This window comes from Limulus polyphemus, unplaced genomic scaffold, assembly GCF_000517525.1.
Source record: "Limulus polyphemus unplaced genomic scaffold, Limulus_polyphemus-2.1.2 Scaffold2381, whole genome shotgun sequence".
Taxonomy (NCBI): Eukaryota; Metazoa; Arthropoda; class Merostomata; order Xiphosura; family Limulidae; genus Limulus; species Limulus polyphemus.
Genome location: NW_013667991.1, coordinates 73,697 through 90,669, shown reverse-complemented (window position 1 = coordinate 90,669; position 16,973 = coordinate 73,697). Strand labels below are relative to the sequence as shown.

General features: G+C 34.3%; 1 protein-coding gene across 1 annotated transcript in view; it reads right to left on the bottom strand.

Moving 5' to 3' along the window:
• LOC106466789 (band 4.1-like protein 4A) overlaps positions 1 to 16,973 on the bottom strand; it is a 165,176-nt gene that overhangs the window by 91,770 nt on the left and 56,433 nt on the right. Inside the window, exon 5 of the mRNA XM_022394872.1 lies at positions 5,447 to 5,525. Coding sequence (XP_022250580.1) covers positions 5,447 to 5,525 — 79 coding nt within the window. The remainder of the gene's footprint in view (positions 1 to 5,446; positions 5,526 to 16,973) is intronic.

Sequence of the window (16,973 nt, the reverse complement as noted above, 5' to 3'; positions counted from 1 at the left end):
AATTTCAATTGTATGTGTGTGTGTGTGTGTGTGTATATATATATACATATATATATATATATATATATGGGGGGGGGGAGTGTATAACGTACCAATAAAACTATTGTTACAAGAGTTGTAGTAATCCAATGCACGATGAACACATAGGGACCTTTGGGGTGACACAGGGGGTTAGATCCGAATGAGGACCCCAATATCATACCCGCGGGGCTTCTAAGGGTGCATGACAAGATTGGTAATAACCAGTCCAGAGGTTCGCCAATTATAAGCGGACGCACGCAGATAATTGTGTCAAACAATGGTTTAGGTAAATGTTAAGGTTTTTATTTTCAAAGTAGAACAAAACACAGCTTTTCTTAATATTAAATAAATATTTTTTATTACAAATTTTGATTAAATACCTTCTTTATGTCTTGGATTACTATGGCCATAACATCTTCGTCATTAATACATGCTGTCGTTTTAGGTGTCGCTATAAATAGAAACTGAATTGTTATTTGTGAACCAATGCATTTTTCCTTATTTTTTTAACAAAAGACCCAGTCTTGATAGCTTACGTATTCGGCTGATCATTGTATCGTGGCTTAAATGTAGTCCTTTGACAGTGAATTCCAAGAACAGAGGAATACTACATCTTTACGCGTTTACATTCTATCTATGTTTAAAAATTTCAGTTACATTTGAAACCAGGAGAAATGATTGACTTCTTTAATGGAGAAAATACTATCATATACTGACTGACCATTCTTTGCAAACAACAAATTAAATTTTTAAAACTACAATTTTAAACTTGTCATAAGAAAACTTAATCCTAATGTTTATCCCCTCCATCACATCATTAGGAGGGTCAGTATAAGGTAAACAGCAATGGTATAAAGATTTTTATTTTATTATTCTGAAGTTGCACAATGGGTAGTATTACTATTTTTAAGCATGTATCAAGCACTTAAACAGAACTAGGCGATAACATTAGAGAACAATGAGAAGAACATTTTAAACACATTTGTGTATTAAACGAAATATGTAAAAATTGTGTCAGATGTGAGAATTGCCAAACAAATATTTAAAGAATATAACAGAACAAAAAGAAAAAGCAGTCTAGCAGTGCTAGCGATACCCTGTATCTCCAGTTATTTAACAAACTGCAGGTGTAAAACCTGTATGAAAGCAGCAGTTAGGCAAACAAAAATATTTTTGAAGGGGTGTTCAAGCTCACAGTTTCCTGAGCTTAAACACACATTCATCATCCGCGACCAGTTTGGGGAAATATATATTAATATTTGAAAATTTTATGTAAAATATATATATATATAGCTTACAAATTATCGATTACATTAATTGTTTATAAGCGATTAAATCAGCACTACTAGATATTAAAATTATTGTTCTATGTTATTGGAAAATTATAAGGTATTTGTATTTCGATTTCATAATTTTTCAAACTTTATTTTTATTTTCTGCGGGAGCCCTTGCTTATTTGATTGACGATTTTGATTTTCCATGACGGCTGACTAGAAAGACATCGGCGTTTGGATATTGTCTGATAGATGAGTTATCATTTGGGTGCTATTACCACAGACATTATCCGTCATGACAATAAGTTGACAACCAGGACCGATAACGCACTGCGATATATATATATATATACGCGTTAGCAAGGAAAACACTAACCTTAACACCAATATACAATTCTGTTTAGTATGAGGAATTATTTGTCTGTTTGTTTTAGAGCAAAGCCACATTGGGCTACCTGCTGTCCACTGCAGGGGACTGAACCCGGGATTTAAGCATTGCAAGTCCGTAATCTTATCGGGGGACCCGAGGAGTTAAAAGACGTGTCTTGGAATTTGAGATATCTGCACAAGTGAGACTTATGAAGCGACGGGTGACACTGTCTACCTTATTTAACCTTAATTTCCATGCCTGTTTATTTGTAGTTAAGCACAAAGCTACAGAAAGGGCTGTCTATGCTCTGCTCACCACGGGTATCGAAACCCGGTTTTCAGTTGCATGCCTGATCTAAACATAAAGCATAATTTTTTTTCTAATAAATACAAATAAAGTAAGACTGTTTAATATGTAAAAGTAGAAGAAAAAAAGCATATTTCTAAAATATTAAAATAATTCTAAAATTCAATACTGTACCTTTAAATGTGGAGTATAATACCCAGCTCTGAGATTAACGCAAGAAAATTAGCTTCATTAACGAAAAAGTAAGTCTAAAGATGCTACACGTTTGGACGTGAACCAAAAATTCCCATTAAAAATTGAGAAAACAAACAAACAAACGGTTGACTATTGTTCACAACTGCATTTCCATTATTTACCCTGTAATGTCAAAACACTACAGAAGGTGCTGTAGTAATAAATACTAATTAACTCGTGGTTTACTTTTTTAAAATACGTAACGCTGATAATATATAGTTAAGCGCTAATCTATACTATTATTCTGCTTGTTTGTATGTACGACCGTTACGCTTTCTGACCGAGAACCTGCTGCATAAGCATGCGTAGTTAGAATGTGTCCCCAAGAAAAACTTGACGACAAACAGTGTGCCTGCGGCAGAGAGCTGCAAAGCTCAGTGATCACATCGCTACAATTGCTGTATGAAATAAGAAGTAACAACAAAAAGGGGATGTAAAATATACTTTACTAATTATTTTGTACAACAGAATATTAAACACTTAAAGTTTTTAAAAAAGGTTTGACGTTAGGTTGTAGAATAACATTATAATTTATTTATCGATAGTATTAAGTAAAGTTTAGTCATAAATAAACTAAAGTAAAAAAAAAACAAAAAGTTCACAAGTTACAGTTTTATAAAGTACGGCGTATATACAAGTGGATTTACACATTTGGTATTGTGCTAGAAATGTTATATATAAAGAAGTATTGTTACGATAAAGATACTAATTTGGCCGGAAATGTTTTGCGGGTCCCTGCTAGTTAAAAATAAAAAGTATAAATTTTGCCGTAAGCGATCTTCTGACAATGTGGAAAATAAACACTTGTTTTGGAGCGAATCTTAAGCTCAATCTAATAACTTAATCCCGTCACTGAACATGCTCGCCCTTTCAGCCATAGGGGCGTTATAATGTCAATTCCACTATTCGCTGGTAAAGAGTAGCCCAAAAGTTGGCGGTGGGTGGTGTTGACTAGCTTGCCTTCCCTCTATCACTTCAATATTAAGGACAGCTACCAAAGATTGCCCTCGAGTAGCTGTGCTCGATATTAAACAAACAAACAAAAAATATATCTTAAAGAACTTTAACACTAAATAACTACAAATCATCATTAGGTACATGAGACAGCCTGAATGATCTAAACTTTTGATTTATCATCGCTTCAATTTCAGGAATAATGTCACAATCACGAAAATAACATTTAACATGGAAACGAAAAATCTCTTACATACAGTATTGGTAATTTCTCCTTGCAAGTATCTTTAGTAAAAGGCAGCAGAGTGAACTACAGTTTTAAATTAACGTATCATTCTATTTCAGCAGTAGAATTAGAATCATGAAATATTTAAAACAGTATTTTATTTTCAAAGACTAACAAAAGTCAATGTTCAGTTGGAAACCAAGTCTTTTAATGAAGTATAGAACAAACACCACATTCCGTTCGAGAAGGCGAAACTAGTTTACCTAATTGTGCACCTACAGCTATAACGAGGGTAATTAATTCTGAAGCACATAAGGGGTAACAAATAAATCTGGAAGAACAACATAATTCAAAGAAACGGGAATAACTGGTTACATTATATAAATCCCATTACATATATTTTGTTTGAGGTCATCTGCTGAGACCTAAACTACCAGAGATTCTTCTATATTAGAGCTTCGGATGTGAATGAGGTTTGCAATGTTGTTAGTTTTTGTTTAATTGTTTCGTTGTTAAGCACAATGGTACACAATGTGCTATCTGCGTTCTGCCCATCCGGTTTTGAACGTTAAGCATTTAGACTTTCCACTGCGCCACCAGGAGGGGCTGTTATTAGTTAAAAATTTAAAATACTTTGAACTTTTGTGCCTAATACTGACTAATTCTATCACTTTATGTGAATCTTGGGAACTTCGATGTTTTGATCAATGAAATTACTTAGTAAAACTGAAAATTAAATAGTTCGTTGTGAAGGTTAAGCTAGTGTTATATATAAATATATACATATAGTGTCTTCCAATAAAACAATACAACTCATATCACTGACACCTGTATTGACGCTGACTGAAAATGCAATAGGAAATACAGTACTATATCTTACATGAATTAACACATCTAGCAAAGATTTAATAAAGCATCACAGTCTTATGGTGTACTGAAAAGTTTTGTTCGTTTGCTAAGCACAATATTATACAGTTGGCTGTCTTTGTTCTGCCCACCGCGGACATGGCGCTCAGATATCTTTTTATTGGAAGAAAATATGATTATGATTGGAGGTGATCTTGTTTCGTTGGGGGCAGTATGCATACAGAATAGTTGGTAATTTATAGCCTATGAAAATAAATACAGGTACAAAATAATAATTTTATGCAGAGTTAATTCTACTAGGTAACAAAATGTTTAAAACAAAATACTATTGATTGTTAAAATGCTAAAGAAATAAAAATATAAATATTTTTCAGCATTTTTTAAATAAACTTAGTAACGAATATATGATTTTCTAAAGTAAAGGAGTGTAACCCTTCAGAAATGGCTAAAACATCGTTCTCCAACACTATTTCCTAGAAGTGTGGTTATTTCACATATTTTTCAGACGACTAGCCTTTGAAACTCCTTACTAAATGTATTTTCTTTATTACACCCAAAACATTACATCGGGCAAGCCAAAACATTTTGCCCTAGTTTCCCTCTTTCTAACGGTAACTATTAGAACAATAAAACTACTTAAAGATCTCCTTCTGTGAATGTCTGTATTTTATAAACAAGACTAAACCCTCGTGAATGATTAGGTATGAGAATTTGTAAGCGATTCTAATTACGTGATAGGAGAATTTAAAATAATTTAAGGTTTTTTCCCCACTCGACTTTATTCCCATCTAGTTTGGGGTCGTCTGATATTTTTGTAAGCCAAGAATTTTAACACTTGAGTGGCTGGCCCAGTCAGCAATCATATAGAACGAGCATGTACGGTGACGGGGATTCGAACTCGCGACCCTCAAATTGCGAGTCGAGCGCTCTAACCACCAGGCGATGCCAGGCCCATTTTATGAGTATAGTACCTCAAAATATTTCAATTTCACTCTAAAATAGTACAGCAAAATGTAATTTAAAGTTGCTTACCCATTTTAAGAGTGTAGTACCTCAAAATATTTCAATTTCACTCTAAAATAGTACAGCAAAATGTAATTTAAAGTTGCTTACCCATTTTAAGAGTATAGTACCTCAAAATATTTCAATTTCACTCTAAAATAGTACAGCAAAATGTAATTTAAAGTTGCTTACCGTGTAATTTCTTCAGTCAGCTTACAAGGATCAGACGCGTAGAATTTAACATTGAAGGACAAGGTACACGGCGAAATTCCTGCCAAGGTACAAAGACATTCAGTCATGACAATGTATATAGCACGAAACATTTTACTCTAGATTTCAATACACAATTTCTCTGCAAGCCCAAGAGTGTAAGGAATAAAGATATGGACTATGATATTTTCATGCTCTGATTTCGCAGTTCTATAGATTCTCATAATTGCCACCTTATTTTCGAAATGCGTTATGGTATCATAGATCTTTTATTGTAATATATATTACCAATGAATGTAGATTGAACATGAAATACGTTATTGTGAATAAAAGCTATACTTGCTAATTCACGAATGAAATAACTGTTATGGAAATATCTCATTGGGTTTTATATCTTTTAATATTATTGACTAATTATTTCAACAACTCTTTCTCTTTAATATTTTATACATTATCAGGATTAATTTGTAATGACTGTTTTATTCCTTAACTCATGCACGTAAATGCATATCATTTACAGTCAGTGATGTGAAAGGCAAAAACATTTTCATACAAGTCTTAGGAAACATAACTACGAAACTGGAAAATGCACATACAAATAGGAGAGATCTTCCGAGTATATGTACGCATGTATTATGAATGTAAATATAGAATGTATGTACTTTACGGACACGTTCCAAACTTATAAATTTATTTCACATAATTCAGAAGTTCAGGAACATGTGCATATACCACTTTCATTGGGGGACAATAGTTTGTTTGTTTGTTTTTGAATTTCGCGCAAAACTACACGAGGGCTATCCGCGCTAGCCTTCCCTAATTTAGCAGTGTAAGACTAGAGGTAAGACAGCTGGTCATCACCACCCACCGCCAACTCTTGGGCTACTCTTTTACCAACGAATAGTGGGATTGACCGTCACATTATAACGTCCCCACGGCTGAAAGGGCGAGCATGTTTGGTGTGACGGGGATTCGAACACCCGACCCTCATATTGCGAGTGGAGCGCCCTAACCACCTGGCCATGTCGGGCCGGGGGACAATAGTTTATCCCAATCAACTGTAATATACAACATATCGCAAGATTCGAGAACGTTCAAATTTACATAAATTTCTTGATCAGTAAATGATTTTTAAAGAATATTTTTTATACAAAACTTAGCTTAACCCTTCATAACGTTTAAAACTAAAACTGAAGGAAAAAATAACATAGAACCAGTTTTTTTAATATATAAAGAAAATACAACTGATGTATTTTAAAACAAATTGATAACACCGACCCGCTAGCAGAATTTAAAGTATTACCAGATTGTACTTATTCTCGCTGGCAAAACATCAGTCTTAAAAAAACAACGAATACAAAACATGATTATAACCACTGAATATTTTCATTGGTTCCAAAAACAACTAGCTAAACGCATTATTATAATGCAGTTATCATTCTTCACGAATACTAAAATTGTGATCGGACATAATCTGGTATTTGCGATTAGAAATGAATAAAAACCATATAACCCGAGCGCTTTCGAAAGGTATTTGCGATTAATGGCGGATTGGTCCACCAGGCAAATGACCGACGGTGTCCAATTTTATAAAGTGCAATTTTTTCAAATGTTCGCTCACTGTCTCATTATATTCTATTTGTACAACCACTACATTGTTCTGCAGTAAAATTATACATTTATTAAGCACTATATACGCAATATAATCCACACTGAATTTAATAAAGGGAAGAAACGATATTTAAAAACCTCATTTACCATACGCCTTTAATATTTTTACTATTTTCATACATCTAAAAAGTATGACCCAAATTATCTATTTTTGTATCTAGAACTTGTTTGTGTTTCAGTCGTAAGTATTCAATGGTACATTATGTCCTTGCTTTGGCCTACAGATAAGTGTATAAAACTGCCAAAGTATGGATTACATTTTAGAAATTTGTGATTGTAGTTTTAATTCTTATTTCATTACCTTTTATAACAGGAATCCCAATTCATTTTAAAATTCAAATTTTTTAATACTCTTGTTTGTTTACCATTTATATTTTACCTGTATATGTGTGTGTGTGTGTGTGTACGGATTTTTATCGGAATATCAAAAGCGGATACCCACAGACCAGTCAAGAAAGCTGGCGAAATTCTGTAGCGATAGTCCGAGTTGTCTAGGCGCTAGCCTCGCTGACGTTATCAAGTAGGTAGGTAATAGACGAAAACGTTGCTGTTTCCGAAATTTTTGAATTGTTATTCCGGAAATGTTAGCGACCTTTATGGAGTATTATTAGTATATATGCGCATAATATATCTTAACCAATACTTTGAATGGGAAGTTTTTCGCTTAGGAATTCAATAAGGTGTTTTTTTCGGCGCGTGGATTACTTGAAATCCTTGTCGATCCCTACTATTAAGTATTATCGTACTTAAAATGACTGTAGAATATTGGTCCACGTTTCTTGTTTTACTCACGATAATTCAGCCAAGTTGTATAATCACCTTTTGACCTTCTCAGTTATCAGTTTTTACAAAATATCATACACATTCAATAATATGCATATTAGGGCTTTGTGCAGGCATAACTATGTTTGTGGGTGATCAGTCAACGTCTTTACCGTCACGATGTTGTTTCACAATATATGATGTATGATTGTGATCGTTGTTTTTCTGGAGGATAAATCCCTGTCAAATAGATTTTAAAACGATTTTAAATCCCTACTTTGGGAGGTAGGGATTAAAAATCGTTTTAAGATCTATCCAACTAGTATCACTTTACTTGTTTGTGTTTATTTTATTGCAGCATATATTTTGTTTTGGATACTTCTTGTAGCAATTCTAAGAATAACCAACGATCCCTACTTTCCGTTAAAATTTTAACTTTTTTCCTATTTATATATATTACAAGAGATAATGCTAGGTAAAAACATAAATTATAAGTCTTATTTTGTTCATTGGAAGCCAATAAAAACCGAAACAATTAATGCAATACGGTTATTCTTTAACATGCGAGCCGAGCGTGGCTTGTGGTGACAAAAAAGTGCTCCGTGAGTGCTCAATAAGAGTGGAAGTCAAATCCCAATATTCTATCAGACAAGAGAATCCCAGTGACTGGCAACGGATATTGTTGACTAACTGCGTGCATTTTAGTCTATCAATTCAAATGAAGAATGGTTAGGCTGCGCCGCTTGCCCTTATGCATTTTGGTGCTAACATTCCAAACAAAAAACTTTGATATCCAACTAAGTACTGCATGTCGAAGCAGTGGCAAGATTTTTTGTTGTTACTATGTAATGCTTGTCTGAAGCATAAATTGGTATGTTTAACTGTACCTTCCACACTTTTAAACTTATTCATTTCTACGCTTAAGTTACTGGCTCGTAAACGTTAAAGCAAAAATATATGTTTGTAAACTCATTTCAACAAAATTTAAATAATGCATGTCTATTATTATACAGTTTCCTTAAAGTAGCCGACCAAAGTTACAATGATTTGAAAGAGCGTCTCCGGGACCAATCTGTAACCTTCGTTTCCCTTCGCATAATCAGGACTGAATCTATATTGGTTCTCAACATGATTCTTTAGCCAATCTTAGTGAACGTTTTTACATTTGAGTATTTTGGTAATCACATCATCACATTATGCTCTTCTTGTTTCTAGCACAGCAACTGTTTTACCAAGCTTTGCGAGAGCTATTAACATTAGTTGTTTTGTAATTAGTAAAATAAATCATATTACGTTTTCCAACTTATTACAAATTCACTTTTTACAGATGACAATTTAATGGAATTCAACTTGAAATATAATCATGAACCAAACGATCGAATTCTGTGAAAAATGCTGACAAGACCTTTTTTAACGAGAGTGCAACAAGATACCTTCTTTGCATCAAAGGTCTGGTCCGGTTTAATGAACCACGAAACTTGTATTTCTGCTTGAACTAAGATATGAATTGAAACGAATGGAAAAATTAAATTTAAATGAATTCTTATGGTAGTGGAACAGCAACCATACACACTTGCAAAGAAATAAATTGTTTTTTTACTGTCGAATGAAATTAATACAGCTCCATTTATAATTAACGTCTAAATAAAACAGCTAAACCAAATACAAATACATTAATGACAAGGGATGAAATTTAAGTGTCAACAACATGAAACAAAATCAGTTTAGTACCCGATTTGTGATCATAATGTCAATATATATATACAATGTATACAAAAGTAAATGTTTAACACGTTGGTGAGCACTAGTATATCATAAAATAAAAATATAATTACTTTGAATTAGGAGATTAAGATTCTTCTGTTGTATCACAGAATGACAAAAATACATAAGTGTTGATATGTACGATGTAAAGTACTAAATAATCAATAAAAAGATTTGATCTTGACTTTGAATTGAGAATATATATTACTCAATTACATACCAGAAAACAAAATCAGCAAATTGAGTTATATATTATATAAAGATTAAGGCAATCAGCTGGAGGACACGATTAAAATGACAAAAAACGAGTATTTTCAAAGGATAGGATCAATTTTCTATTCAAGTTCTGGCGATAATAAATTTAACCTTTATCAGATTCAAGCCTTCTTAAAATTACTTACAAAATTTCCATTGCATTTATATATAATCAACTAGCATAAATAATGACTTTCTTCTTGGTAGACATAAGATCAAGGTTTGGAAAACTAAAGTAAAATATAATTTATTTGTTTCGGATATTCGCGCGAAACTACACAAGGTGCGTGGAAAATAGAGCTCTCTTTATTACTGCAACTTGGGGTTATCAGTGCTGTGGTTGCTTTAAGAATTAACTATTCTAAATACTAATTATGTCTTTGGACATCAACAGTGTTGTATCTTCTGTTTGTAAATATCTTTTGACTATAAAAATGTGTGCCTTATATTCCCATTAACACATAAATACTGCACTAACTACAATTAATGTAAAGGTCAAAATGAAAAACAACAACTTACCAACATAAGCACCCTGAAGATAAAAAATAACTGGACAAAATGAACTTCATATTTTGAGATGATGGTAGCAAGGTTTCAATGAATTTTTTTTTTTTTCAAAAGTAGGTTGACATAACTACAGGTGATGCATAAATACTAAACATAATAATTAGGTAGAACTGCTAAGAAACAGATCATCATTTATCTTTTTCTCTACCCGCAAGGGTATATATGACCCACAAAGTTGTCAAAAATTCACAGTGGGACGTATGGGTGCCTTATCACACATTCAGATTTAGTTAGTAGATGACAGTAGTTGTGGATATAAACAGATATCCTTCCTGTTTCACTCCATTTCATGCCTAATGTCACTAATCCCAGTAGGTGGCATGTCTCAGTCTTGATTTTTCTTTATGTATCAGCGCACCCATCCACATTTTTGAACTGATAAACTAGCGAGAAGGGAGCTTGTCAATAGTACCCACCCCCCTAATTCTTGAGCTACTGTAATTAAATAGTGGGACTTAACTGTCAATCTTACAACGCATCTTTGGCTTCAAAGTGAGGAGATAGACTTTGTGGAATTTATATTTAATTTTCAGTACTTAAGCCTGTTTGAGTATATCTCCGACTGAAATGCTTCTTTCGTTTCTTTGTCGTTCCTCTTTGATATGAACATATCTTTAACTCAAACGTTTCATTCGTTTCCTTGTCGTCCCTATCTGATCCATTGCCATAAATGAAACAAATTTAAACGTGTACGTTAACAACGTCAGTCATTTTTGTGACTTCACGCCTTCAACTCCATAAGAAGCTGAATAGTGTGAGCTGCACATCGTTTCGTCAAATGTCGTTACGTCACCAATCCGTTTCTGATGCCTCGCAGTGTGAACTAACCTTAATTCTTACTAATAAAGTTTCTTATGAAGATTCATCATGTGATGTATTCAGATGGTCTTGGTATAAATTATATATCAATTAATTAATGGTTACTAGTTTCGTTTTAGAATAAATATCTAAATTGTACAGCTGCTATCACTCTGATTTAAGGAGTAAAGTTATTAATAGAACAAGAACATCTATTTTAAATATAATTAAAAACAACATATAGCTGTAAAACAAAAGGAGCGGCTAAAAAAATAATAATATAAGAATTGCAACTGAAAGATGTGAAATCAAAGTTTTGCGCCCGGCATGGCCAGGTGGTTAGGGCACTCGACTCGCAGTCTGAGGGTCGCGGGTTCGAATCCCCGTCACACTAAACATGCTCGCCCTTTCAGCCGTGGGGGCGTTATAATGTGACGGTCAATCCCACTATTCGTTGGTAAAAGAGTAGCCCAAGAGTTGGCGGTGGGTGGTGATGACTAGCTGCCTTCCCTCTAGTCTTACACTGCTAAATTAGGGACGGCTAGGCAGATAGCCCTCGTGTAGCTTTGCGCGAAATTCGAAACAAACAAACAAAGTTTTGCGTCCAAATTCAAAAAATACTCTTGACCAAAATTTTATACAAACTATTATGACTAAACATTCAAAATTTTACAAAACATACATAACTACTACAAAAAACTCACATGGGTTGCTGTTTTATGTTTAGTTTGTTTGTTTTTGTTTTTAATTATGCACAAAGCTACACAAGGGCTATCTGTGCTCTGCCCACCACGGGTATCAAAACCCGGTTTCTAGCGTTGTAAGTCCGGAGACATACCGCTGTGCTACTGGGGGGCTTTATGTTTAGCTACGCACCGACAAGAAACAGCGGCCCATGTAATTTCTTGTAGTAGACATGCATACTCTAATGGTCTGCGGATTTACAACGCTAGAACCCGGGTTTCGATACCCGTGGTTGGCAGAACACAGATAGCCCATTGTGTAGCTTTGTTCTTAACTTCAAACAAATCAAAATCAAAAGCATACTCTAAAAATGTTGCATAATTTTGAGTGCTTAGTCACAATAATTTGTATAAAAGTTTAATTAACAATATGTTCTCAGTTTGTCGTAAATCTGATTTCATATCTTTCTGTTGCAATAAATTTTTTCTTTAGTCGTACTTTTTTTTTAAAGCTATGCTATTTTTGTTAGATATCACTTTTTGTTGTACAAAGGTCATAGATTTGATACTCAGATATAGTTTGGAATAATTAGCGTAAAGCACATACAAAATCTGGAGACATTATAACTGCATGTGGGTTTCTTCAATAACTCTGAGTTCGTATCTTTCAGTTGCTTTATTTTTAGCTCCCAGTGGCACAGCGGTATGTCTGCGGACTTACAAAGTTAGAAACAACTTGGTTTCGATACCCGTAGTGGGCAGAGAACAGATAGCCCTTTGTGTAGCCTTGTGCTTAAGTTCAAAGAAACAAACAAACAAGCTTTGTGTTTGTACACACCTTTTTCAGCCAAGTTGTTTTTCAATAGATATCATGCTTTTTGTACAGTTTTATATAATAGATAAAATAATATTATAAAGTATTAGTTTGAAGTCTGATGCAAAGTAGTACGCAAAAATCGTGTGAAACTTTTTTTTATATGAAGGTGGTTTGGGGCTCATAAATTTCGGTTTTCGCGTCCGATTTTTATAAAATTAAAAACGGTCCACTGTGGTAGAAACTTAGCTCGATCGAGTTAGTGCACAAACGATTGGTGGTTCCATAGAAAACATGATATAACTCTCATATTTTCTTTATACAATTCCCTTTTTTTTTCTGACCAACAAAACCTTTCTCTGATTTTTCTGATAGTATACATTATAAACATAAATTACTCATTTATATAACTGCAATTAAATAAACTTATATTTTATTAACGGCCCCTGAGCATCCCTTATAGTCAAATCTACTCCATTAAACGAGTAAGAAAATGCAGAACAGAAATACCAATTTGCAGCAAGGTACATTCGTTTCTGGCATTAGAATGAAGAACACTACGTTTACAGATGACGAGAAAATTAGGCTTTGAACAACACGAATTTATACGTAACAAAAACACCAGTAATCCAAATCTATAAGTCATTTACAGAGTCTGTTCACATTCAAAAGTACATTATTGCAATTTTTATGCTGCAAATTCCTATCAACCCTCATTTCAATTCAGATAATGCTAAGATTTGCGAACAACTTTCGATGACAACTCTTGCATTACTTTCATCTGTTTGGCAAAATACTCTTTTTCTTTTTTCTTTTGCTTTGTAGTTTCTTTGTCTCTGAGTGCAACAGACTGTACAAATAGTTTGAAGCACAAAGCATCTTCAGACATGCATTATGGAACCAGAGCTATTGGTGACGCTGCTTCTGAATCTAAAGCTTGCTTTGTACTATTGTTAATACTGACCTTCTTTAGGAGAAGCCGATTGTCTACATGCAAGTTTACGACTTTGTAGCCTGAATTTTTTGTCTTTAACACACAACAAACTCGATGAACAGTTCCATAAACTAATCCAAGAAAAGGAAAGAAAAGTGGCAAGATTCACAAAAAAGTACCTACCTGTTACTTTGCCAGAAATGGCTGAGTAATCCCCCTTAATGGAAACGAAGAACTCAACTTTGCCACAACTGTAATGGATAATGCACAATTGGTACCTTTGATTTCTCTTCTGATTTAGTGTTTCGGTCACATATTTTGTTACATGTGACTAAATATCTGTTACTTTCTCAGTATCTAATGTGTTCTCTAGACAACGTGTTGCGCAGAATTTAATTGAGAAGAGACAACTGGGTGATTTATATACAGTTGCTTCTGCCAAGTGTCAGAATCAGCTACGAGAAACTTCAGCAATTTTTAGGTTTACATTTGGACTATCCATACTCAAATGCAGTATTCTGGTAGGTTTAAGCTTTGACAAGTTTTGCCTCAAGGGAGTAGGCTATTTGTTCTAATGTGAGAAATAACCGCGCTTTCGAAGTACCTACTATCAACTTTATCAGCTAGCCACTAGCGTACTGTTGTATCCGTCGGTGCTCTTGCATTATCTTGTTGAAAGCTGCATAAGTGAATATAGCAAACACATGTTTTTCTATCTCACTGAGCGGACAAACTTTTCTCTAAATTATATAGTAATTCCGAAAGCTATCCAGTAGGATAACTTGGTTCTGTCACAGCTATAGTTCAAGTAGAATAACTTGGTTCTACTCCAGTTATAGTTTAAGTAGAATAACTTGGTTCTACCCCAGTTATAGTTTAAGTTGAATAACTTGGTTCTACCCCAGTTATAGTTTAAGTAGAATAACTTGGTTCTACCCCAGTTATAGTTCCAGTAGGATAACTTGGTTCTACCCCCGTTATAGTTCATGTAGGATAACTTGGTTCTATCACAGCCGTAGTTCAGGTAAGATAACTTGGTTCTGTCACACGTTTAGCTCAGGTAGGATAACTTGTCTATATTGCAGTTATAGTTCAAGTAGAAAAACTAGGTTGTACCACAATTACAGTTCATGTAGGATAACTTGGTTTTGTCACAGCTAGAGTTCAAGTAGGATAACTTGGTTCTACCCCAGTTATAGTTCATGTAGGATAACTTGGCACTAGCACAGTTACAGTTCATGTAGGATAATTTGGTTCTATCACAGCCGTAGTTCAGGTAAGATAACTTGATTCTACCACAGCTGTAGTTCAGGTAGAATAACTTGGTTCTGTCACACTTTTAGCTCAAGTAGGATAACTTGACAATATTTCAGTAATAGTTCAAGTAGAATAAGTAGATTGTACCACAGTTACAGTTCATGTAGGATAACTTGGTTCTATCACAGCTAGAGTTGAAGTAGGATAACTTCGTTCTACCAAAGTTTTAGTTCAGGTAGGATAACTTGGATCTATCACACTTGTAGTTCACGTTGGATAACTTTGTTTCTCCACAGCCTTAACAAAGTTGATACATCTTAACTTGAGGCAAACGATTAGTAGTCCATCTCTATCAGACATTTCAAAATCCGTAAGATTTCTGCTTGTTGTGGAGGAACATGGATCACATTTGCAGGATATAGAGATGTTTTATCAAACATTTCTGGGCGTGAAATCCGATGGTTGGCCCTTGTAACGATGGTTGTTGTCTACAGATTCCAGTTACCCTTTAATTGTGGATATTCGAGTCAGATGCAGTTAAAGATGTACACATGTTAACAATCTACAATCGAAAGCAGCATACAAGCTGGTGTTATACAGAAAAGTTTATGTGAGAATTTTAATGTGACAGCTGACAAATGATATTAATCATTGGAATGATTGTACAATGATTACTGATACGTATACTACAGATATACATATGTAATATTTAACACATGAATTAGTAAAACTAACTAAAACTTTACAAGACCTAGATAAACAATCTGTTCCAGGATGATTAATCTGATTTCTATAGTCTTCTATCATATTTTGAGGTTTATCAAACTCTAAAGCAGGAGATTGTACTTGGCTAATGAGTAGATATTTCCACACCATAGCTAGTAACCAAAAACTTCCATTTTAAATCACACCTTGGAACAACTGCATACAAAAGCAAAATGATAGGAATGTTTGTTTGATTTCGCGCAAAGCTACTCGAGGTTTATTTGTCATAACTGATTCTAATTTTGAAGTGACAGACGCTAGACAACACCACTCAGTGCCAACTCTCGGGCTACTCTTTCACCAACAAAAAGTGGGATTTACAGTCACATTATAATACTCCCAAGGCGAGTATGTTCGGTGATCCACAGATTGCGGGTTGAGTGCCCTGACCGCCAGGCCATAGCAGGCCTCTACAGGAATGGTATTGGCTTTTACTTTATAAAAAATTCAAATTAAAAAAGGGTCCAAGTTTATGGGGCCTGGCATGATTTGGTAGTTAGGGCGCTCAACTTCCAAACTGCAGGTCGCGGGTTCGAATTCCCGTCCCCGAACATGCTCGCTCTTTCAGCCGTGGCTGCGTTATAATGTGATGACCAATCTAACTGTCCATTGTTAAAAGAGTAGACCAAGAATTGGCGGTGGATGGTGTTGACTAGATGCCTTCCCTCTAGTCTACCACTGCTAAATTAGGAACAGCTAGTGCAGATGGCTCTCGTGTCGCTTTGCTCAAAATTCAAAGCAAATCAAACCTAGTTAGTGAGAAATTCAGCTCTAAGAGAATGAATGGCAAATTCATTTTGACTTTTAATCCTTATTGAAACTATACTTATGATCCTAGGATAGAACTTACAATTTAGTTTTTTATCATATGGTTGAGATTTATTACAACAGCAAGGTGTAAATGCTACTAGAAAAGTTAAACATGAACTAGAAATCACAAGTAACCAGATGCGTGTATAAATACAAACCATTTTGATTAATTGACGGTGCAATTTAATAAGCCTTAAAACATGGAGTGAAGGAACTTGTTGTAAAACAAACTTATTCTTAGTTCCCAGATTTTCCCTGTAATGAACATAAAAACAACTGTTTTTTTCCTAATAAAAGTATCTTGTTATTAACCAAATACTTTCAGGGAACAGATACCACATTTAATTACTAGAAAGAACCCCTCCACCCCACCCTCCCCTAACAAAAAAAAAATATATATATATATAAAGGCAGATTTTGTTAAACAAG